We start from the raw sequence: 23698 nt of genomic DNA on the forward strand, positions 1-23698 counted from the left end.
CTTAATGCACATGTGAACGAGGAGGCGAGAAATCTTCTTTTAGACACATGCCTCTCTAATCGATTATGTCGCAAAAAACCACATAGCTTAGTTGGAAGCTAAAATATAAAGAAATTAATTATACTATATACCGTATATGTATGAATATTACTATTAATTTCTATGTATGTAATTTTTTTTTTAAGTTATTCAAATCAAACTGCTCGTTAGTTTTTGAAACTAGTTGTAGTGATATCAAACATTGTTTTTTAAAAAGTTTAAAAAAAAGAAAAAAAAAAAATTTATCCTGGATGTGAAAAATGCGTTCAACTCCGCAAAGTGAGAGTTTCAGAGGTACAAAACAGGTATTTTTACGATTTTTTTAATACAAACAATCATATGTATATAACAAAAATATAATATGAAATATCAAAGGTACATATTTGTATAAAGCTGGACGATGAGCGCGGCACCGCCCACTTTTAGGTGAAATCACATATCTCGGGACCCGACCAACCAATTTCGACAAACTTTGGTACGTGAAATTCTTCCCATATTCTTATATCACAGTATTAAAATGGGCGAAAGCCTATTCCCATATAGCACAATTTTAAATTCCATTTTATTTATTCACTTTCCTTATATCACATTATGAAAAATTGTTCAAATCCAACCAAAACAGTTCAAGCCCCTAGGCCGACCGAAAATAGCGGCCAATATTTGAGTATCTCAATAAAAATGACAGAAAATGTTTTACTTATAGCAGTATGTGGCTAAAATAGCTACAATTGACCTAGTCCCTATATAACTATTACAAGGATTTTCGAACATCCGGCTGATTTAATTGGTGATTGTATGTTAGGTACCTTAATGAAACTCAGGGAAGATTCTTTTAAATTCGGGTCGATACTACGCCAACTGCCATATACAACTTGTACGTATAATGATTTTCGTTTTTCTAACAAATATTCTGCCAAATTGGTCGGTCAGTGTATGTACATACTATATATATAAATTTGTTTAGATTCCGATCCTCTCGTTGACGTTAAGGGGGTATTCTGGTCTAGAAATTAAAAAAAATCGATTTTTTTTTATATGTTTAAAGTTTAACTATTCAAGAATATGTGTACAAGAGGATTTTTCAAAATTCAAATTATTTTCGGAGATATAGGCATTTTTCTGACCCGGCATCCAAACTGGTTCGACCGGAACTAATCGAACAAAAGACTTTACGCGAAACTTTAAACGCGTTTTTCTCAAAACTGATTTTTTCGGAACGATACCCACGATTTCTCAGGTTCTACTGGACCGATTTACTTGAAATTTTTATAGAGTCTTCTTTATAGGCTTGCCTATGGTTGGAACTAGCCCCATACCCAAATTTTTGTTTTTATTATTTTTAAAAAATTCGAAATAGTCAGAAAAAGTGATCCAAAAAAACTTTTTTTTCAGACAGTCGCCATTTTGTGAAAAAAAATTTTTCCCACTTTTCCGTAGTTCCGGCCATTGCGACATTATTCTAGATTAATACTCCTTTTTTTTGGTTTCAGATTACTAGGAGGGTTGAAATCATGGGTATGGTCACGTGGAAATTTTTAGAGACCCCCCAATTCGTCAGCTAATAATTTTTGAAATTTTTTACTTTTTTTAGTTTTTAATTTTTTTCTGTACTCTTCTAAAATTAACAAATAACTGATAAAAAAATGGATAGTAAAAATATTAATTGCCTTTTTTTACGACACTTTAAAAATTACCTGAAATTCATGCTTCTAGACCAGAATACCCCCTTAAGGCATTTCCATGGCTTTGATTCTTGCAAGTTGCAAGAGTATAAAATGTTCGGTTGTACCCGATCGTAGCCCTTCCTTACTTGTTTTTGTGATGATAATGCTCACTTCATCTCTAAATTTTAGTAAGAAAACACAAACGGTTGTTCACATTCAAAATAAAGGACATTTATTATGTTTAAACCCAAATATATCTTCAACATTGGCTACACAATACACTCATACATATTTTTTATTGCAAAAATTTCTGTTTAACACGCGTACTTTATGTAAATTTATGTAAATATATATGTACGTAGATAAAAGAAAAATATTTTATAATTTATCATATTGTATTTAAACAAATCCCTTGAATATGTTTGCAATATTTCATATTTATACAATAATAAAGGCATTGTTTGTTGTTATTTACTACAAAATTACACATTACCGATGTTTTTTGTTTGTTTTGTTGTTGTCTTTTAGTTGTCTAGCACTATTTGATTATAAGTAAATATCTTTAGAGTATAAGAACATTAAAAAAAATGTTTTTTAATGCTTGCACATACAGTTATTCGACGTTAATTTTAATGCAAAAATGCGATTTCCAAAAGTTTTTTCGAATTTTCGAATACATACAAAATTTAAAAGTGTGTATATATGTATGTATGTATATATGAGTATGCTAAGATTTTTGTCGGCAATGACTCCGTATTGTTTGCTATAAATATGTATACATTTTGATTTTCCAAGCGCAAAAGTATGCAAAAAAGTTTTAAGAGCTTTTGATTTTATTTAATTTATTAAAATTTTGCTTCTTACACTGTTTTTACCTGTAAAACGTTTTAGGTTGCAAACAAATTTGTTGCATGCCATTTTACTTAGCCACACACATATATGTATTTATATATATTTATTTATAAATAGCGCATAATTTTCATGCCTTGCCATGAAATTACAATTTTTAGGTACATCAATTTTTTTCCAATATTTAATTTTTTTTTTTTTATTTCACCTGTATCTTCTGTTAAAGCAGCCTACGCTTACAATACACACAGCTGTTTGTGTTCTTCTACCGTTTATAAACGGTTCATTAAAATGGGTTTACGGTTTGCTGTTTTGTAGTATTTTTTTTAACATTTTTGCAATTATTACTAATTATGCCTTTTTTCTGTATTATGTAAGTCTAAATTTCGGCCAACGCCACACACTAATCAACATACATACGTACATAAAATAATTATTTTTTAAATTTAATTTACTGTTATTTCAAATGTTAGTGTTTTTATTTTGCAAATTTTTGGTTTTGTACTAAAAGTAAGCGTATAATATTTTAAATATAGAAAACGAAATGTAGGTTTTAAGAAATTTTTATAATGGTAAATTTTTGTAAAATTAATTTTTTAAAAATATTTTTTTATTAAATAAACTAAAATAATTTTTTTTTGTTATTTTATTATTTAATATGCTAAAATTAATCTTTATATTTTAATATTAATTTTAATATTTTTTTTACACTAAAATATATATATATATGTATGTATGTTTGCTAAAATTTTTTTTTACTTCACTATGTGTATGTATATTTAGATTAATTTTAAATAATTTTTTTCATATACCATTTTGTTTTGCTAAATATTTAACAATTCGCTAGTTCTAAAAATATTGGTACTTTGGAATGCGTTACGAGAGCAGGGCTACAGCTACAATGAGAGTCATCGAAATAAATTAAAGTGTTTATATGTATGTTATACAATAAATATGACGAGCAGTTACATATAAGAGATGATTGAAAAGATTGGCAATTACTAAAATTAATATAGTTTCATGCTAACACTAGTAGTTTTACTTTTGTTACAATTTTTTTTTTTCAAGTTTAACCTCAAAGTTTTGATTTCTTTGTGATTTTGTTTTAAAGTTGTTGTTTTTGGTATACAAGTGGTACATTTATAGATAAAATGTGTTAGTATTCAATATGTATGTATGTAAGTAGACAGTGTCAGTTGCACTTAATTGCATGCATGTACATATGTATGTATATCCGTGTGTATATGTGTGCTTATGCACTTTGCGGACTGTCTGTGAGGCAAGAAGTGGTTTTTGATATATATTTTAATATAAATATGTATTGGATAATATGTTAACATTTGCTTGTTTTTGTCTTTCTTTTTGGTATACATATATATGCATATATATACTTAAATATATATATATATATATATTCTTTTTTTAAATGTGCATGCATTTACATTAACGTCTTTTAGATAAAAAAAAATATTTTTTCCGCAACCAAATTTTCACTTGCCGCAGTTACATTTAAATTTATTATAAATATTTATTATTAATAAAATATTTATTTACTTTAATATTTTTGTATATGTGTATTTGTTTTTTTGTTGCACATAAATAAAAATTGTTAGCTTGATATTTTTGTTGTATATGTTTTTGGTATTAAAACTAAGTTTTTGTTGTTTTTCTGTATACTCTTCAGCCACACATGCAGTAAATATGCATATTTATTTATCAAATATGTATGTATGTAGTCTTTAAATTTGTCTTTTTCACAGTACATTAAAAGCTCGCAATATGTTTTTGTTGTTTTCATTTTGATAACATTCAAAAATGTCTATATAAAGTTATCCGTATATACCATATGTATGTATGTATGTAAATGTCATTTGGTTTGATTTTGTTTTTGTAAATATTCTTTTCATGCTACTCACTGCAAACTAATTTATTTATTTATCATTATTACTACTTTTATCAAATTTATCAGAAGAATTGAAAATGAAAAAATTTAATGAAGAAATTTGTCATATTATTATCTTATTTTTGGTAATGCTGCAACAAAATATATTATGGCGAATTAATATTTTAAAACTGATTGAAAAAGTTTATACTGTTTGTGTATTTAAGAAAATTGTATGCGTGTTTTGTATTTGCAAATCGATTTAGTGAGTTAACGACAGAGTATAATATGATTTTCAGAGTCACGTAATAAGATTGGGTTATATTTGTTAGCTTTATTCAAGTATTATTACATATTTTGAAAATTTTCATTAATATTTTGCACACCAAGAAATATCTCGAACGATGAAATCTTTAATTAACACCCTGAAATAAGAGGTATTAATATAACTTTTTTTAGTTACTATCAAAATAATTAAAATTTACGCTTTCGTAAGTCATGTTTACACCAAAGTTTTTCAAAATGTGTTAAAGCGGTAATTTTTTGCCTATCGTCACTTAAAATGCAAAACTACGTATCATCAATAAATTCTATTTTGAGTTTTTTTATTGCTTACGATTCACTACGTCATATCATATATGTATATGTACATAACATTTTCAGCTTCAGTATCAGATTTAACGATATATTTTGACTTCAGAAATTATTATATGAAACCCCCTATCTTAATCAGCCATTTTGTATCCAAAACTCAATTTTGTTTCGACATGTGTGGTTTCGGCTATATCGTTTTTCCTTCGCCTGTAAACTTTTGAAAAGTGATGTTACGTTATTTTGCATTTTAGGTGACGATATGTATGCTTATCTGAAGTATCGCTTAAGACGACTTGCACTTATGTTGCAGAGTAAATAAAGAAAGGATTTTCTCCAAGTCCAGGAAATGACAACAACGCAGTTTCCGCATTTAACATTGACGGTATTAAATATATGATTTATAGGTTAAGCCTTTTAGGTAGAATTTTTGTATGAAACGGTTAGATTAAAAATGAACCCAATATTACCTATATGTATATTTGAAAATATTTACTGCATTGTGCTTTAAAATTTTATAGTATACTCGTATACGCCATACGGAAAACCTAATATAGTTAAGAATCGACTTTTCATTATTATAGTCATAACACTTTTTTTACAACAAACCTAAAAAAGTCATTGACAACTGCTGATTCTAGAGGCCTGATTAAGATACGTACTAGTTCTTGTGTCGTATGATTTTCTACTGGGGGGTTTCATATAATAAATTTTGATGCCAAGATAAGCTGATGAAATTTGTACCTTCAAGCACAAAAACACTTCTTCTTAGCTATGAAAAATCAATTATACGAACAAATGATTTATTTAAGAGCTTTACTAGCATGGAAACAACAAATTTCAGTTATACAATTTGACGATAAAACAACAAATTAGTAGCACATATATGGGATATACATACATATGTAATAAAAATGTGTCAGTATTTTTTGTAATATTTTCATTTTCCAACAAATTAACAGTTAAAGAAATATTAAAGTGACTGTGTGTCGTAATTCTTATCATCTGATAAGCAATCGAAGCATTAGTGCGGTAAACTACCATAAATGATATATGAACATTAATAATCAAAAATTTGAAGGAGATTAATGAAGGAATATATTCAGGTACATTTATTGCAGTTTACGCTGATATTATGATATCAATGAAACAATACCTTTTTAGAAGTTGATCGTGCGTGCTGAACACGGCTGTTTTAAAAAAGCGCTATTATGACGTCAGCGTAACAGCTGACCGCGTGAAATAAACTAACAACCGATAAACAGTAACATAAATTGGTTTGGGGTGTTGTAAACTCAACTATAACCATGTGAGCGGTGTCTATGCCAAGAAGTAGAAATTCGGTTCGGAATCAAGTTCTTGTATGGAAAACTTTCACATTTGCCAATGTATCTTCACCAAATTTGGTATAGAATATTTTCTAAGACAACTATGTAATCTCCGAAGAAATTGGTCAGATCGGCTAACTATAGCATATAGCTACCATACAAACTGAACGATCGGAATCAAGTTCTTGTATGGAAAACTTTTGCATTTGACAAGATATATTTACGAAATTTGGTATAAATTATTTTCTAAGGCACGAGTGTAATCTGTGAAGGGTATATTAGCTTCGGTGCAGCCGAAGTTAACGTTTTTTCTTGTTCAAATTAACATTTTTACATTATTTCAACTAATGTCAAACACAGTATATTTGAAGCTATTACTCAAACTCCATGAATGAATGCATTTTCCTAAAGAACAACGTGGATTAATAACCACAAAAGGCAAACACATTTTTAAGGAAACACGATACTATACTATACTTTTTGTTGAAGTATGCAGTAAATTTGACTACCAAAATGTTAAGAAAAGATTAGAACATGACGTCATAAACGAAGTGAACTGTAAAATGTTAATAGTAATTGTAAACAAAGACTGCCCACGACAGTCGGATCTAAGTAAACGGAACGGACTCGGATTTTCATCCGTCCAAGGATTGTCACCATTCCGAAGTTGCTTCAGGAATGTTTTCTGCCGCTACAAAAACAACAATTATACCTTGATCCGCTCATGACTAACGTGTTTTCTGTCAAACGCACTACAAAAATGCAACGGATTGTAACTGTCGTAATCTCTATTTCTATAATTCTTGCTTACACAACGACATTGCCTCGCAACAAAATCGCAATGCAAATATTTTTCTAATAAAAGTATATTTCCAATCCAATTTCACTTGCTCTGCGTTGCCTTACTTTCAAGAAAACAGTTATTGCTTGGAGTGTGTTGTCGTTACAAGTGTGAAATGCAAAAAGTCTTGGTCCGTAAAATTGCCAGCTATGTAACGAATTATTCGCAGCAAATATGAAATGTGTGAAAAACTAATTAGGTTTTCCGTAATTGGCGATTAGTGAAGCATTCGTTTGTCGTGCCTGCCGTAATACATACATACAAATGTGTAGTGTGTGCTTGTCACATATAACTGGCAGAGTGTAACGCGAATTATTTCGTTATGCGGTGGCAAGAGACCTGGTATAATTCAGCTGAAAATCATAACTCTGTTATTTATCACAATTTCTCTGAAGCAATATTGTACTAGAAATTTATTATTATTATTTTTTTCAAATTGTTAACAACTCAGATAAGCTGAGTTACAAACTTTTGAAATATGTTGTTGCATGCAGACAATTTAGACAAATTTTTGAATACAGGGTGTGCACTATAACTTATTTGTATAGTATATTTGTAGTTAAAAAGTGAAAATACACACATGCTATGTAAGCAAATGATTACAAATTATTGAAAGTTGAAACGTTGTTTTTGTAATAAAACTTATTTGATACAAAAACATTTTTTTTGTTTGTTTTTGGTTTTTTATGCCTATACTTTGAATCAGTTTTTCCGCTATTTACTTATTGTATAAAAAAAACTCAACACTAATATATAAATAACGAGAGCACAAATTTCCACACTAGTGCTCAACTTAAATGTGGCAAAAAAATTATTGAAAATTGTTAAAAATGTTGTTCAATAACAAATAATAGATAATGTCGTTTTAAACCGCGGCCATTTGCCTAAAACGCAAATTCCGATTCCCGATAAGACGCTAATACACGCAGTTAAATTTCCATTAAAATTAAGTTTAAAACTAAAGTAAGATATACTATATATGTACAGTTACGGACAATAAAATAGAATCAAAGGTTTTGTTTTGATTTCATTGAATTTAAAGAGCATAATAAGTAGTTATATTAGCCTAATTAGATCTGTGGAATAAATATTTGTATCAGTTACGTAATTATGTGTCTTGTGACACATTGGAGTTGAAAATTAAAAAAAATACCTCGACATTCTATGGTCTGAAGACAAACTTAATGTGATAGGATATGATGGTTGGATGCGAGTCTGACGTCCAAAAAGCAAAGAAATGTGCGATCACTAGATGACTAAGCCCTGCAAACACGGTGACGGTAATATAATGGTTTGGGGACGTTTCTCATGGTGTGGTGTTAAAATTTTAGACTAAGTCTGGAATTCGTCTTCAATTTACCAACTCCAACAAGAGAGCGGCCCGAAACATACTTCGAGTCTTGCAAAAAAAATAGTTTTAAGATCATGGTGTTGATGTTATGGCTTGGCCAGCACAATCTGAATCCAATCGAAAAGTTATGGAATCTCGTTTAGGAAAATATTGGATGCGCTGAATCAGAAAATAAGCTGGAACTCTGAGAGAAGGTGTAAAGGTCTGGTATTCTGTAGCCTAATTCAGTCTATGTCATCTGTATTAGACGATAAAGGGTGCTAACAACTGTTATATTATTATTTTCTCTATAAAAATTTATTTGTTTTTTAATGTAAGATATTATGAGTCTATTTTTTTGTCCTCCAAAGATTTTGAGATGATTGAGATTTTTTTTTAAATTTAAATCAAATTCATATTTTCATAATTTTTTTAGAACGGAAAATTAGTACAATGGATGATTCTAACTTATTGTCCGTAACTGTGTAAATATATAGTAGATGGAATAAAGTAAATTATGCATAAATATATGGTAAGTGAACAGTCGAAGAGCTGTGCTATTTTTGAACGCATTCATGCGCACGAAACAGCTGATTTTATCTTTTTGTTTTGGCTTTGAAGGAAATTAAAAAATATTTATAAACATAAAGGTGTATTGCATTACAAAATTTACAGTTATTTTTTTCCATTACTTTAAATATTAAAACAATGTAGTATTTTTCACTTAAATATACAGAATTATTTCAAGAATAACAGTTACAACAATAAAGTTATGTAGTTGGGGAAAAATATATATATTTTTAAACGACTTTTAGTGTCATGAGATTCTTCGTACAATACATGTTTTCCAATGACAAACAAAAGATATGGTAATCTATAACTGTTGCATTGTGTCTTTTACTAGATAATACATATAAAAATTGATAAAGGAAGTATTGAAAATGTGTCAGCACGTGCCATTTATGTCTTTAAATAAATATTTCTTAGCGGATCTCAAAAAAATCATAAAGGTTAGGCCAGTTCGCGACACTGTAGGGTGCTAAAAACTTTATTTAGATACTAGTAAATTAGTTGGTAAACTCCATTGGATTGGTGTGTTATTTTATTATATTTTTTTGTACAAAATTTACTGTTCATTTTCTCCGGTTGAACCACTTTTTACAAGGCCGCTATGGGGAAAATTTGTCTTAAGTTATTGGTTGTACTTTACTACCAAATTTTATCTTTTGTTCTTTATTTTGTTTCAGATAGCACGAGTTCTAAGAGTCATGGTGGCCCCCTAAGTCTTCTAGAAAAAGGTGGTTCTGAATATTGACCCAAATATATGTACAATAAAGAATAAAAGGGAGAAAGTAGGTACATTTTTCCTTACTCCGTGAAACATTTTTAAAGTTAGATCTTTTTTGGGAACTCTAGACTGGCCTAATCCCTTAAAGCAATAGCGTCAAGCTTGCTGATTTGAATGTTTCTTGTTAACTCAAAGATGTAAAGCTAAACCACACTATAGTCACAGAAGTTTAGCTCCCAAACCATGCCACACATGCAATTCTTATTGAAACGCTTCATAAAGAAAACCAAATTTAGACTCACTTTTTTTTAAACACTCTATATCAAACCCCAAATGTCCTTAAATTAAAGTACCCAAAACCGTTAGTACATTCGCAAGTCTTTCAGTAAAGCGTAGTATCGGTTTGCTCACCTCACTACTCTTCGACATACATGTGGGCCTTCCTCAATTCGCGCTCCCTGAATCTCGCTATCAAGCATTGCAATATCCAACGATGTATATATTTTTTGAGTACACGATTACCATGGTGGGGCCTAAAATGTACTCGTTTCAACACATATTTGTCACGCAAACTATTGTATAATACCTGTCGTTTGAGCCGCTTGTAATCATGCGAGACGATTTCTTCGTGATGTATGGCGGGAAAATCGAATTGTGTATTGAGTGAGTCATCGTTCGTGATCCTCAACTCATCTTCAACGTACTCTACTGTGTGTGGGGGTGTAATGTATGGGGTTAACGGTAGTGCAGATGGGGAATTATCTACGGCATCGTGTACATTCACTAATGACTCGAGATAATCGGTTTGCATATCATCGGTCACTACCACCTCTTCTTGTGGACTTTCTAAACCCATCATTTCTTCTGCATGCATTTCAGCATTTACAGTTCTTTCAATATCTTCTACACCTTCATCGACTTGCATGGGCAAATCGCTGGCCTGCGCATGCGCCACAACGCTGAGCACATTTTCATTCATATCACATTGTAAAACATATAAATCACTATCGTTAACTAAAATTTCTTCTAAATTAATTAGTACTACATCTTGAGCTTCTCTCTCCTCAGCATCGCCATCTTCGGGATCTGATGTGACACCGGCTTGTCGATACATTTCGGCTAAAGCTTCTTCAACGCTCAATTCACGCTCTAACGCTTCGGGCGTGTTTTGGTTTGTGTTGTTGTTACTGTTGTTGTTGGCGCTAATTTCAAAGGAACTACTTAAGGCAATTTTACAAAGGTCACTTAGCTTTGGTATTTTACTATTTAACGCATCCTCAGTTCGGTTATTTAGCGTATGATTTTCAATGGAAGTTACTCGCTCTATATAGTCCAGCGATAGTTTCTTCAAACTCGGTACTCCACTGCTGTCATCATCATTATCATCGATATTTATTGCTGCGCAAAACACAGGTTCGTTCTGCGGCTGGTCTTCATCCACTGCGAGTTCACGCGCCAAACCTTCGACATCGCACGACTTCTCGCAACTCTCTACGCACTCTTCCACCACCTCCGTACCAATACAGTCACGCTCTGCCGTAGGCATTGTCACGTTTACTTCACCGTTACTTGCAACGCAATCTTCATTTTGCATTAGTTTGTTATCTTCCGCCACACCATTTACTGTATCTGTTTGTTGCTCTTTCGAAACGCTTGTTGTTTTGTCGGCACTTAGTTTTTCAACGTCTATTGTATCGGCTTTAACATCCTCAAGGTTTGCACTTATCTCTTCATGTCCATCACTATCGCTTTCTAGTATTTTTTTCAAGGTTTTAATGTCGTTCTCCGTTATCGTTTTCGAAGAATTGATAAATACTTCATTGCCACTGTTATCTTCAATATTGGTCGCTGCCGCAGTCTTTTCGCCATTTTCAAGCTCGGCTTTAACATCCTCACGGTTTGTACTTATCTCTTCATGTCCATCACTATCACTTTCTAATATTTTTTTCAAGGTTTTAATGTCGTTCTCTGTTATAGTTTTCGACGAATTGATATAAACTTCATTGCCACTGTTATCTTCGATATTGGTCGCTACCGCAGTCTTTTCGCCATTTTCAAGCTCAATTGAGATACCCGCTTCATTTGCCTGATGTTGCGAGAGTTCTCTTTCCAATTCCTTCATTTCATTGAAATCGCTTTGTACCGTTGTTAAGCTACTTTGAGAATTTTCGTCCGTGGAGGAACTGGAACTGGACGATGAGGATGTGCTCGATCTCCGGCTAGAAGATGATGTGGATGAATCAGCACTACTCGATGAATTACTGTCTGATGAATTTTCGTCAAGATCCATATTCGTCGTGAAGTAATTTTTCGACGTTGTTGTGAAATGTTCTGCACTTCTTCTAGCTCCAAACATATCAAGGCTATTCTCTGTTTCAGATAAATCTACATTTCTACTGAAGTGATTTGGTTGTTTTGCTTGCTCGCCTAAATCAAATGCGTTTAGCATTATAATGTCTGTGTCATTACTGTTTTCGCTCTTCATATGTACTGGAGAACCCATATGCGGAGTTGTGGGTGGACTTTCAGCAACTTCCATGACGGATAAAGGACTGCCATCAATTCTTGATGGATATTCAGCAACCTTAAATGCGTCTTCGAGATCCATATTGCTGCACGGTCCTGAAAATTCAGATAACGTTATCTCATTCTGAGGTACGGAGATTGCACATTCAGGTACTTCTGTTTTCTGATTATGTATTGAATTCTCCTCAACTCCTGCGGAACACGTCAGATCCATTGCTTCCAACTCTCTATTTTCAACATTCTCGTGAACTAAATCAGTAACTGTCGCTTTTTGTCTGGTATTTTCGGTGATCTCATTCACATGATCTTCAGAATCATTTGGTGGAATTACTTGGTTTACGAGATCTTTGGTTAAACATGCCAAGTTCTCTACATCAGGCACTCTGTTTTCAACACTTTCATTGCAAATCCACTGGTTCTCTAAAATATCCATCATATTTACACTTGTATTTAAATCGGAAAAGGGTTTGTCAATGTCTTTTGTTAAAAGTTTCGTGGCTACGATTTCACCATCACCTGATATATCACCATCATAGGCTTCGGATTCAATTTCTTTAATTTCCATTCTATCAACACTTCGGTCATGTTTATCATCATATTTAGGCCTTGTGTTAATGCTTTCTGCATTAGTTTCCACACTATGAACCATTGGTTCTGTAATACAATCAGGACTATGAACTTCTTTTTCGATTTCATCCGTTTCAATGCTATCAAGCTCCATTTTTGAATCCTTCACATCCAAAGTAGTTGGCATGTCAAAATCAATGTGATTCTTCAAGTTAACGTCGTTTTGAGTAACCTCAATGCTCTCGAGACCCAATTCAGCTATTGGTGGTTCTTCCGATAACTGTTTTGAATATTCTGACTCGTCAATTTCTGAAGTTCTATCAGAAACTTCGTTTCGAACATTCTCTTCAAAAATGTTTTCTGCAACGAATGATGACAATGAAGGTGGACATGTTATCTTATTACAGACCTCGTTGATAGTATTTTCTTTCGCTTCACAATCTTTCACCTCTTGTGGTATTGGACTATCCCTTACACTTTCCTCATTGATATTTGTTTCTGGTATTTTATCAATTTCTTTAGAAATTTCAACACCCTTCAAGAGTTTGTTTTGGAACAGCTCTGAGTTAATGAAAGCCACACATAGGAATTTCAATGTTTTCGGATTGAAATATTGTTTGATATCGCTTCCATCTCTAGTTGGTAGTGTAGTGCTATTTATGCGGTCGATTAACGGTAAGTGTTTTTGCGACACTTTGACCATTTCTTCTCTTAACAGACTGGATATAATGAGTCGTTTGTTAATCTTAACGAAATGATGATATAGTGCCCGTATCCTCCGTTGATAGAAAGAAGGACCTTTGTTTTCTCTTTTTTTTATATATTTCAAGCGAAGTGTGTGTAAGCGGACATTATAGTCTTTTTTTCTGCAAGGTTTGGAGAAGGTCTCTATAAAATTAGTTTCCTTATTCACTTCTTGTTCAAGATCGTGCGATTGCTTCGGAATTTTACTTGCATTATTGGTCGTTTCCGAAAATTTTCGTTTCCGTTTATGAAACTTCGAAAAACTTTTAATTTTTTGTGCTATCTCCATATCACTTTCTGTATTTAGTTTGACCGCTGTGTTATTTATTTCATTTGTTGGCACTTCCTGGTTTACGGCAACATTTGTATTGATATCAGAATGAACTAATTTGTTGCTTACAGCTGCAGTAAAATTGTTCTCATTGTTACTGTTAACCTTGTATTCAAACTCATTTCCTATCTTATTAATGAAGGTTTCGTATTCCTTCTCAAATGTGGAACCATTCGAACTGGTTGTATTGTCACATTCAATACTTCTATCGAATGTGCTGTCGCTCTTTGCCTGGACGGTTAATAAGGACTGTTCTGCTCTGTGCTCTGAGAAACAAAAGTCTTTCTCCACTTTTTCCGCCATTTTTTGTACAGCAGGAGTATTTACGGCTTTAAGACTCGCAATTATTTCAAGATTTTCTGATTCGAGCATTGCATTGGGTGTAACTACTCCGAGCGCTTCGGTAGCCGCCTTCATGATGACGCTACCGTTGCGTATGGGCGTTGTATCGGTATTAATTTTTGGTATCTTTACCATCTTTATTGATTCTAGTTCATCGAGCTCTTTTTCTACATCGAAGCAATCATAGCTTACGTCCTTGTCATTGGATTTTTCGACAACATTGTTGTTGCTTGGTGCCTTAGTTGCGCCTGATATATTTGGTGCTCCGCCACCGGACTTCTCAATATCGATGACAATGTCAGGTAAGTTTATATTTGCATACTGACTTTCCTCCATATTAACGGTGCTACCAGCGCCAATGCTTGGTTGAGTCTTTGGGTGTTGATAATAATCTTCTTTTAATTGCAAGTTATTTATAACTAGGGGCTGGGGTTGCGCCCTATATAGCGGTGCGGAGTCCCCAACATAGGCTGCTGGTGTATTCGCTTCGGTGGGAAGTTCTTGCAAGCTCGACATTTTATTTATTACTTCAACACAGTTAGTATTGTTTTCGGCACGCATGACTTGATCAATCGCTGGTGGTGCGTTCTCAACAAACTGTAGCTCATCAGCGCCACCGTAATCCTCCTCATCCTCATTCCATGTGCTGAGAAAATCACGCAAACTAGAGTAGGTTTTAGTGGTGGGTGTTGTCGGTGTTGGGTTACCAGGCTTAACTGTACTCTCACGCGTTGTTGCTTTGCCATACATGCCGTCGTCGATTGGTTCCAATGCTCTGGTCAGACCATAGCTATTATCGTATTGGTTCTGACTCATATTGGTAGCCATATGCTCATCTAAATTGGTGAGCGTTGGCTCTGCTATGAAACTGTCATCATTTGGTGTGACCGCGGGCTTCCGATAGTCGATTAACGAATTCTTCGTAGAAGTAGATTGCGTGTAGGGTGGTGGCAAATTGGGTAGATGGTCAACTCTTTGGACTAAACTTTCACGTCGTTCTTCAACTAGCGGCGTAGGTTGTATAGGCCCCATATAGTTATCATAGTTGGTTTGCATATTGAGATCATTATAATAAACAGTCGTGATGTCATTGTGGGAACCCGGTGTCATATTACGATTGAGCGGTGGATGTGCAACGACGGTAGTAGGTGCCATAGCGTTCCCATATTGAGCATTGTGAGCCATACCTGCCGGATGGGAATGATAATTCATATTCGTCGCTTCGTATGCGGGCGTTGCAGCGTAGACATCATTTGTATTCACCTTTGATTTGTTGGCTGGTCCATAATCTAGCACGTTATATTTGATGACAGGACTGTTACCGCTGCCGACTGCAGTACTGCTGGTGCCGTACGGTGGCGTTTGCGAGTGTGGGCTATACGTGTTCGGTGGAAGGTGAGGATGGTGTGCCGTACGAGGATAGTAGCAGTTTTGTTGTTGAAATTGTGAGCAACAATTTTGGCGCGCAGTGGCTGTAGCTGCGGAAGGCGTGTAGGGATGATGATATGCGAGGGAGGGATGTGCAGACGGCGCCAAAGCGGTTGGCACGCCGCCCGTAGTTAGCGGTGCATGGTGTGGATAAGGGTGTGACAAACGTTCGGCTAGTGTGGGTACAAGGTGTGCTGAGGAATGCGGCGAATTCGACCAGGCACTACGTCCAGTCGCATTCGACGTCATATACTGTTGGTGTGGGTTATAATATGAATTGTACTTATCATATTTGTTGCTATACTTCTCAGCACTATAGTATATATCACGATTGGCGGCGGCTGTGGCGTTAGTCGGTACATAGCTAGCATTCGTCGGCGGTATGGCGGCAGTCGGTATGCCGTTGGGCGGCGGCAGCGTGCGACAATTACCGTTGGAATAGTCCATGCTCCAGTGCCAAGCCGACGTGGCCGATGACTTGCGGTAGGCGTCGTTGGGAATTTCAGCAGCATACTGTGGTGGGACTGACGTAGACGCAGGCGGCGCGGGTGCGTACGGTACTGCATTGTAGGGCATTGCTGAGAGGTTGGCGGGTGGTGTGGTTGTATAGTACGGTGACTGTGCCACGGTGCTCACTGCATTGTACAAATATTTATCATACTTATCGATATAAATGCTGCTACTGCTGTTGCTGCCGTTACTGTTATTCGACGCATTGCCGATAGGAATGCCGACAGGCATTGCTGTATTGCCGTAATGCATGCTCAGACGTTGTTGCGGCAAGCGCGTGTTCGGCATGTTGTTGAAGGTTTTCACTTGCGTCGGACTCGCACCATACGGCACGTCCTGCAGCGGTTTTCCTGCGTGATGCTGCGGAAAGCTTTGCGTATAATTCCCTGTGTTGCTAATATCTAATGGTTGGTTCCCGTAGTTCAGATAATCGCCAAGGGTTGGCAATTTGGTGCCAGTAGACATTCTATATTTGATGGGGTCCCCATAGGTGCCCGAACCACCCGTTTGCAATGAATTCGCATAGAACGGCGTTGCGGCGGCCTGCGGTTTAGCGGCCGTGTTCGACTCACCAATACGTTTTGTAGAACGGAGCGCGGTTTCGCTGCTGTTGTTATTGTAAATTTTGTTGCTTTTGGCAGTATTAGTGTGAGGCTGTATAGCCGTTTGTGTGGGCTGCTTACTCGGCTTCTCCAAGGTTGTATAATGCGATGTAGCATGCCGCATGCCCAATAAATTGCGTTCACTCCCACCACTGGACTGCTGATAGCTTTCGCCACCGCTGAGATAAGTGTACGAATCGTAGGTGTTATCGTATTGCGAGGATGTGGGCAAGGGCTCCGTTAATTGATATGAATGTGTTTGGTGTGGGTACTGTGGATGTGGTGGATGGTGAAGTTGTGGTTGATGTTGTTGTTGTTGCTGGTGGTGTTGCTGCTGGAACGTTTCATTGTAGTACGGCGTTACGGCAGCTATCGTGGCCACAGGTGTCGGCTCGACCAAGCCCACCGGTGTGTTGGAATGCGAGTCCGAATATTGGCTGTGGCTGCTGCTACTGCCGGCCGAGGCGGGATTCGTGGGGGTGGTGGCGCTCGCATAGCCACTGCTGTTGCTGCTGCTGCTGCTGCCACAACTCATGTTGGTATTGCTGTTGCTGGCGGCGCCCAGCGGCATTGCGATTATAGATTCAACAGTCGTAGCATCCATGCTCTGAAGTCTACCACTTTGCGTTCACGAAAAATCCAACTTCCGGTAAACGGTGTTGAAACTGTAAATAGAATTTATGTGGCTTTCAGTGAATGGTATTGAAAATTATAGAAAGTTCTTAAATTTATTAAAATAGTCTTGAATTAAAAGTAATGTCCCTAATGTGCGGCGAATGTGCCAAGAAAACACTCACGTTAAAATTGGACTAATAAATTGTAAAAATAGCAATTATATTTAAGTACACATCGATATATTTTTATTTTCTAAAACTGCGCTTGTTATTTGGATGCGCACACTTCGGTTCTTCCAACGCAAATGTGCGTCCACTTTCATGGAAAAGCTTAAATAAATATTGGAAAATACGAAAACGAACTGAAAAGTGCTGTGCGCGGAATTGGGACTTTATAGTTACCTGCCTGTGACCCAGCCGTATGCATGTATGTATGTGTGTATGTAAGTAGATAATCTACGGTCATTTACTAAAATGTTCATTAAATATTAACGATTAACTGTCATTTTTGTTGGTTAACTTTGCGGCGGACCTGACTGCTTTGCTACATACATACATATGTACATATAGAAGAGAAGTGCGTACATATGTATGTATGTTTATCAAAATATATAATACTATATATCCGATATAGTTGTATATCCATGCATATATGACACTATATACAACAGAACAATAACTAAGTACACACATACGCACATGTGCATATGCATGTATATATGTATATACATAGTCTTGTTAAGTGCACTAAAGCAGGTGTTCAACCGCGTTTTGGTTTCTATTAGCGTCTGTCAGCATATTGCCTCGCACGCTTTTCGAAGTCACTACTATGACCCGCTAATTCGCTTTCAGCCCCCTTTTGTCGTAGCAACCACGTGATGCAAAACAAACATTTTACTGTTAGCTGGAAAATTCTGTTTTCTAACATTGACCGACAAAACTCATCAAAGTTCATACCACAGTGATGTGGTGACTCAAATGGGACTCTCATGTCTGCTGTTCGACGCAGTTCAGCTTTTAAAGGACACAACTCAGAATTAGAAAATTTACACGTTTATGCCAAGGAGATCACTATATAGATATCAAATATAAATTTTCCTACCCTTTGGTATACATATAGTACCAATATTTATGGGTATTCCAAATCGATATAGTAAGAAATTAGTACTAATACTTTTGTAGTTTAAGATTTTAGAGTAAGGTCGGTACAAAACTACCAAATAAATTATTTTTAAGACATATTGATTTGTTGTTTTTCCTGTTTTTCACAGCTCAGTCTCCGTCAGTTACATGCAATACGCGTATGCAGATCGCAGATATCGATTTGATATGATACACTGCAGCAAAAGGCAGAAGAGGCATTTGGATCCGGAAGATTATGGAGGCCGTCGACGATTGTCATTATAATATTAAAGACACATTTTATAGATTAATTGTAATTAAATTCCCCAGTCTACGAGAGGTACAAAGCCTTGCAAAACGGTCGAGACTCATCAACTGAAGAAAATAATAAAAAAGTAAATGATGTTGTGCTTGAAAATCGTCAGGCAAGTGTTAGAGAGATGGCAAGAGGGTTCGACATCTGGAATGATTTTGGTGGATATTTGGGTATCAAACGCGTTCTTGCCCGTCTCGTCCTGATAAAACTGACTTCAAAAAGAGTACCGTAACAAGTCTCTTTAGACATGCTTGATCGTGCGAATTCCGATCTCACATTCATAGAGAGCATTATAACTGCCGATGAGACAGGAATTTATGAGTTTAACATGCAAACAAGTCAACAATCATTGCAATGGAACCTGTTTCCAGTCGATCGAAGAGAAGAGATAAAAGAAAATTCACTGAAGGAGCTAAAGGCCGTCCCAAAAAGTGCTTATGAAAAGTGTTTTGAGGACTGGAAAAATGTTTGGCATAAGTATATTACATCTGGTGGGGAATACTTTGAAGCTGACAAAATAAATATTGATACATTAAAAGGATTTTCGTATTTTGTCAAAAGATATGGTTACAGTCGTATATCTACAGCTCTACCAATCACATTGTGTCATACCATATAGTGTTGGAAAGTTGAGATTTTAAGCTTCATTTAACCAAGCTAAGTTAAAGCTGTTCAAAAATTAGTGAAAATTGTTAAGAAATTCGCTATATTTTAAAATTTTTGTATAAAAAAGAGAAAAGTGCCACGCAAGCCACCAATGTGATTGTGAAGTTTACGGAGACGATGCTGTATCAGTTCGTGTAGCACAACATTGGTTTGCTCGCTTCCGTTCTGGAAATTTCGAAATTTCGATTTACGCTGATGAAAGTTTTACACTGATGGTATAATGTCGCTAACGAAAAAATGGCAAAAAGAAATTTACCAAAATGGTACATATTTGTTTATTTACTTATTAGTATAAATATAAAAAAAATAAGATGAAGTTTTACTAGAAATACGAAAATACATTTTCGACAATGCAATATTTACAATTTCGGGTACAAGCTCATTATGAGTAAATAATTTTTTCCAAATTGATATTTATTTAAAAACTTTTTTTTTTAAATAATATAATTAATATACATATTTATTGCATCAAACGACTTTCAGAATACATTTGTCATAAAATGTATCACAACTATCAAAGTTGCTATATTTATGGCCATCACAGTGTTTACAAAGTATTATATTATTGCACTTATGGTGAAAGAAATCAAACTCTGATCTAAGTGTTAATGCGAGTTATGTACATACACTTATATTATATAAGTAAGATATATGTTTGGCTCACAAACATTATGTGGGAGCATTCAGTAACTCAGCAAATAGTCGAAATTGCTGTATCAACAAAGAACTTCAACGATCATAACAACGAAATAACGCTGAAGCTGCAGAAGTCGCCAGTGGTACCATAAACAAATCTTGGGCGGCACGCTAATCTTGATTCTAAGAATTAAGTCAATTTGAAAATAATAAAGAGCGGGCTAGAGAGATCAAAAACAATTGTAAAGTACAGAAGTGTCATTTGATAACATTTTGATAATGTTTACTACAATGTTTGCTTTTTTAACGAGAGGGTACCTATTCCATTGAGTAATTTAAACCAGCGTGTCAAGTGACAAGAGTCGTGCCGCTGAGATTATTAGGTAGATTTAATATACAGTAGGGTGGATCCAAAAAAGCGATTTTTTCGCTTCGTACTCTGAAGAATTGGTTAATAAACACCTCTAAGAAAAGCTCTCCAAGTATGTGCTCTTAATTGTAACGGGAAGGTCCTCGGCCTAACGGGTTTCTTTTTTTCCTTATTATTAGATAGACAAATTTGTACCTCGCTGCCAAGTACTGGAAAAAAGAAATTTTAAATTAAATACTCTTCAAAAATATCTAGGGAGATTTTTTCGTAAAAGATCCTAACGGTTCAAATCTGAGTATTTATTTTATTTCAATGAAAAAAATCATTTTTAATTTCAAAGCTTAAAGTCTTTGAGGAAAATTTCTGTTCCCCTCTATCAACCAATTTTTCAGAGTACCAAGAGATCATTCGAGTTTTTGACCCACCCTAATATATGTACATCGTGTCATAAAAGTTAAGGTAATTAATTATTTTAAGAAGTTCGGTTGTTGTTTACCAATACATTACATCCAAAATAAAATCGGTTTAACTTGTATAACCTTCTCAATTATAGCAAATATGCACTTACAAGAAAAACAAGAAAAAAGTTAACTTCGATTACATCCAAGCTATAATATACTTCAGAAATACAATAGACTTCATACAAGCATTTCGATCAGTCTATTGGAAGCGTTTAGCCAGGTACAGTGATAAGATCTCAATTTCTTCGAAAGTTGTATTGTTAGCTCCTAAAGATGTCACGACAAATAAAAAAGACATGACACTCTACTTGAATATTGTGGAAAAAATTCTAATTTGTTTGCAAAAATTATTTTTAAAAATTCCCTAAAGGTGTCTAATTCGCTGTGCACATTGGTTACTTAAAAAAATGTATTTACATAATAACTAGAAAATATGAAGGAACGCCAGGTGCCAGTGGCGTAGCTAGGGGGGGGGAGCGAAGGGGGCCGTCGCCCCGGGCGCAACGTCTTGGGGGCGGCAAAACGATCTTCGCTGTTTTTTAATATTCAGAAAAATACTTCAACAAATTTTAAAGATAAAGAGTTGTACACTCACAATGTAATAATCTGAATAACAATGAAAAATATTAATTTTTACTCGAATACTCTTCAGTCTTTGAATTTGTCTTATATCTTTTGGCTTATATCTTTTTTAAAATAGGAGGCAAAATAGGCAAAAATTCCTGCAAATTGTGTCAAAAGTGTACAAGATATAGGGCGAAAATGGGTTTTTTCTATGGCTTTCAATAAGATGTCTTGTAAATTTACTATCAATTTCCTCAAAAACCGTATTGTGAGAGTTTTGGAACTTAATTTGCGTGGCTTCTAGTTCCTAAATTTTATATACTTAATATCGAAGATATTTTGTAAAAATTCACTTTTGTTCGAACCACCTCATGAAACTTGTAGGTAGGTAGATAAAGAGGGGCGGCAGAACATCCTTGGCCCCGGGCGCCCGAAGTTGTAGCTACGCCACTGCCAGGTGCCAAAAGAAATTTTTCCGATGAAGCCAAATAAACTTTAATAATAAAATAACCTTTTAAAAAATATGACATGAAATAAAAGTATGGTATGCATAATGCGGAATGCGGCCGGTGAGTGTAAAAAACTGGCGAATAGCTGTCCAATATATGGTAAATGACAGTCCATTACTAAGCAATTGTTGAAATATTTCTAGACATAACTGTCAGCTTCAGTAAATTCTTTGTTTCGATTGGCAATTTGCCTGAAAATTACTAAGATCACTAAGTGCTAAGATCACTTTAAATGAATTCAATAACATTTAAGTAATTTTGCGAGTATTATGAAAATAAAGTATTACTCGAGGAGGAATGTTGCCAGAAAAGCTTGCAGCCTTTTTGGGAGTCACTTAAGCAGACATTTCAAAACGTTTTAAAATAGCCGGATATATAAGTATACAAAAGCAAGAAAATTGGGTGCCATATGAATCGAAGCTAAGACAGGTTGAAAGACGATTTTGCCTGTCAGAAATTCCGCTTGAGGGCTAAAAAAAGAAGTGGTTTTTGCAACTGATTGTGACTGGTGATGATAAATGTATCCATTACCATAACCCTTCGCGAAAAAAATTATATATGCAGTCTGGTTAAACAGCTGAATCAACGGTAAAGCGGAATATTCATGAGCTCAAGGTAATGCTCCGTATTTGATGGAAATAGAAGGGCGTGTTCTACATATCTTAAATTCGGTGAAACGATTTATGGCGAACGCTAGCGTCAACAACTCTTCCAATTAAAGCGAGCGATTGCCCAAAACACTCGGAATTTGTAAATAAAGACAAGACAATATTTTTTTCATCGTGATAATGCTTGGCCTCATGTTGCAGGACAATTGGAAAGCAGCGGCTCGGAAGTTTGGCCTTACTCGCCTTATAACCTAGATGTTCCACCTCCTGGCTACGATTAGTTCTCACTAGAATACAGTTCATATCATCTAGAATTGGCTTGATTCATTCGTAGCCGCCGAAATCGATACAGGTTTTTTGAGATGTAATCCAAAAATGTCGCAAAGTCTTCAAAAATACTGTTGTATATATTTGTCTTAAACAAACGTTCAAATACATAGTATAAGTATGTATTCAATGGGGTGAGACTGTCTATCATCACTGGCGACAGCGCCAATGGATTAAACTGAATTTGTTTTAATCTCGATGCAGTTGTTTTAATGTTGCTTGGCACGCAAATATTTAATATAGCTTAATAGCTGGAAACTCTGCATGGAAACCCAGCATATGAGCCTTTAAATACAACATGTGAACATAATGACAACTAGCAAGGTCGAATTTCGTGTTTTGGTAGACCCACAATAAATTTCACATCAATTTCACATTAAATTTTTCATTATTTGTGCTAGGCCTCCGAGTTTTATAACTAAATTACTATAATTTTATATGTTATTATATGAAACGATTATAAAAGGCTTTCGACTGTAATTGTAGAAAAATAAATCTTGATAACTCCATCGGTTTTTCAGACATTATACATTTCAGCTTTCCGACGAATACTTTTGGCTGTCACTTTACATTGAAAAGTATGTCAATCCGCGCTGCCATCCCTTCCAGGTGTACTTTCACTTTTGCACCACCATCAGGTGGC

At 34.9% G+C, this 23698-nt stretch overlaps 1 protein-coding gene across 4 annotated transcripts in view; it reads right to left on the reverse strand.

Moving 5' to 3' along the window:
* Positions 1-1909: 1909 nt before the first annotated feature.
* Positions 1910-23698, reverse strand: part of LOC126753889 (uncharacterized) — a 47629-nt gene continuing 25840 nt past the window's right edge. The window contains exons 2-3 of one of the 4 annotated variants that reach the window (XM_050465634.1): positions 10224-17527; positions 1910-4859 (exon numbers count right to left, since the gene is read on the reverse strand). In XM_050465634.1, coding sequence (XP_050321591.1) covers positions 10228-17466 — 7239 coding nt within the window. In that variant the 5' untranslated portion in view covers positions 17467-17527 and the 3' untranslated portion in view covers positions 1910-4859; positions 10224-10227. Of the gene's footprint in view, positions 4860-6678; positions 17528-17659; positions 17737-23698 lie in introns of those variants that run through there. The other 3 variants (XM_050465636.1, XM_050465637.1, XM_050465633.1) reach the window with 3 other exon arrangements.

Source organism: Bactrocera neohumeralis, chromosome 3 (genome assembly GCF_024586455.1).
Source record: "Bactrocera neohumeralis isolate Rockhampton chromosome 3, APGP_CSIRO_Bneo_wtdbg2-racon-allhic-juicebox.fasta_v2, whole genome shotgun sequence".
Classification (NCBI taxonomy): Eukaryota; Metazoa; Arthropoda; class Insecta; order Diptera; family Tephritidae; genus Bactrocera; species Bactrocera neohumeralis.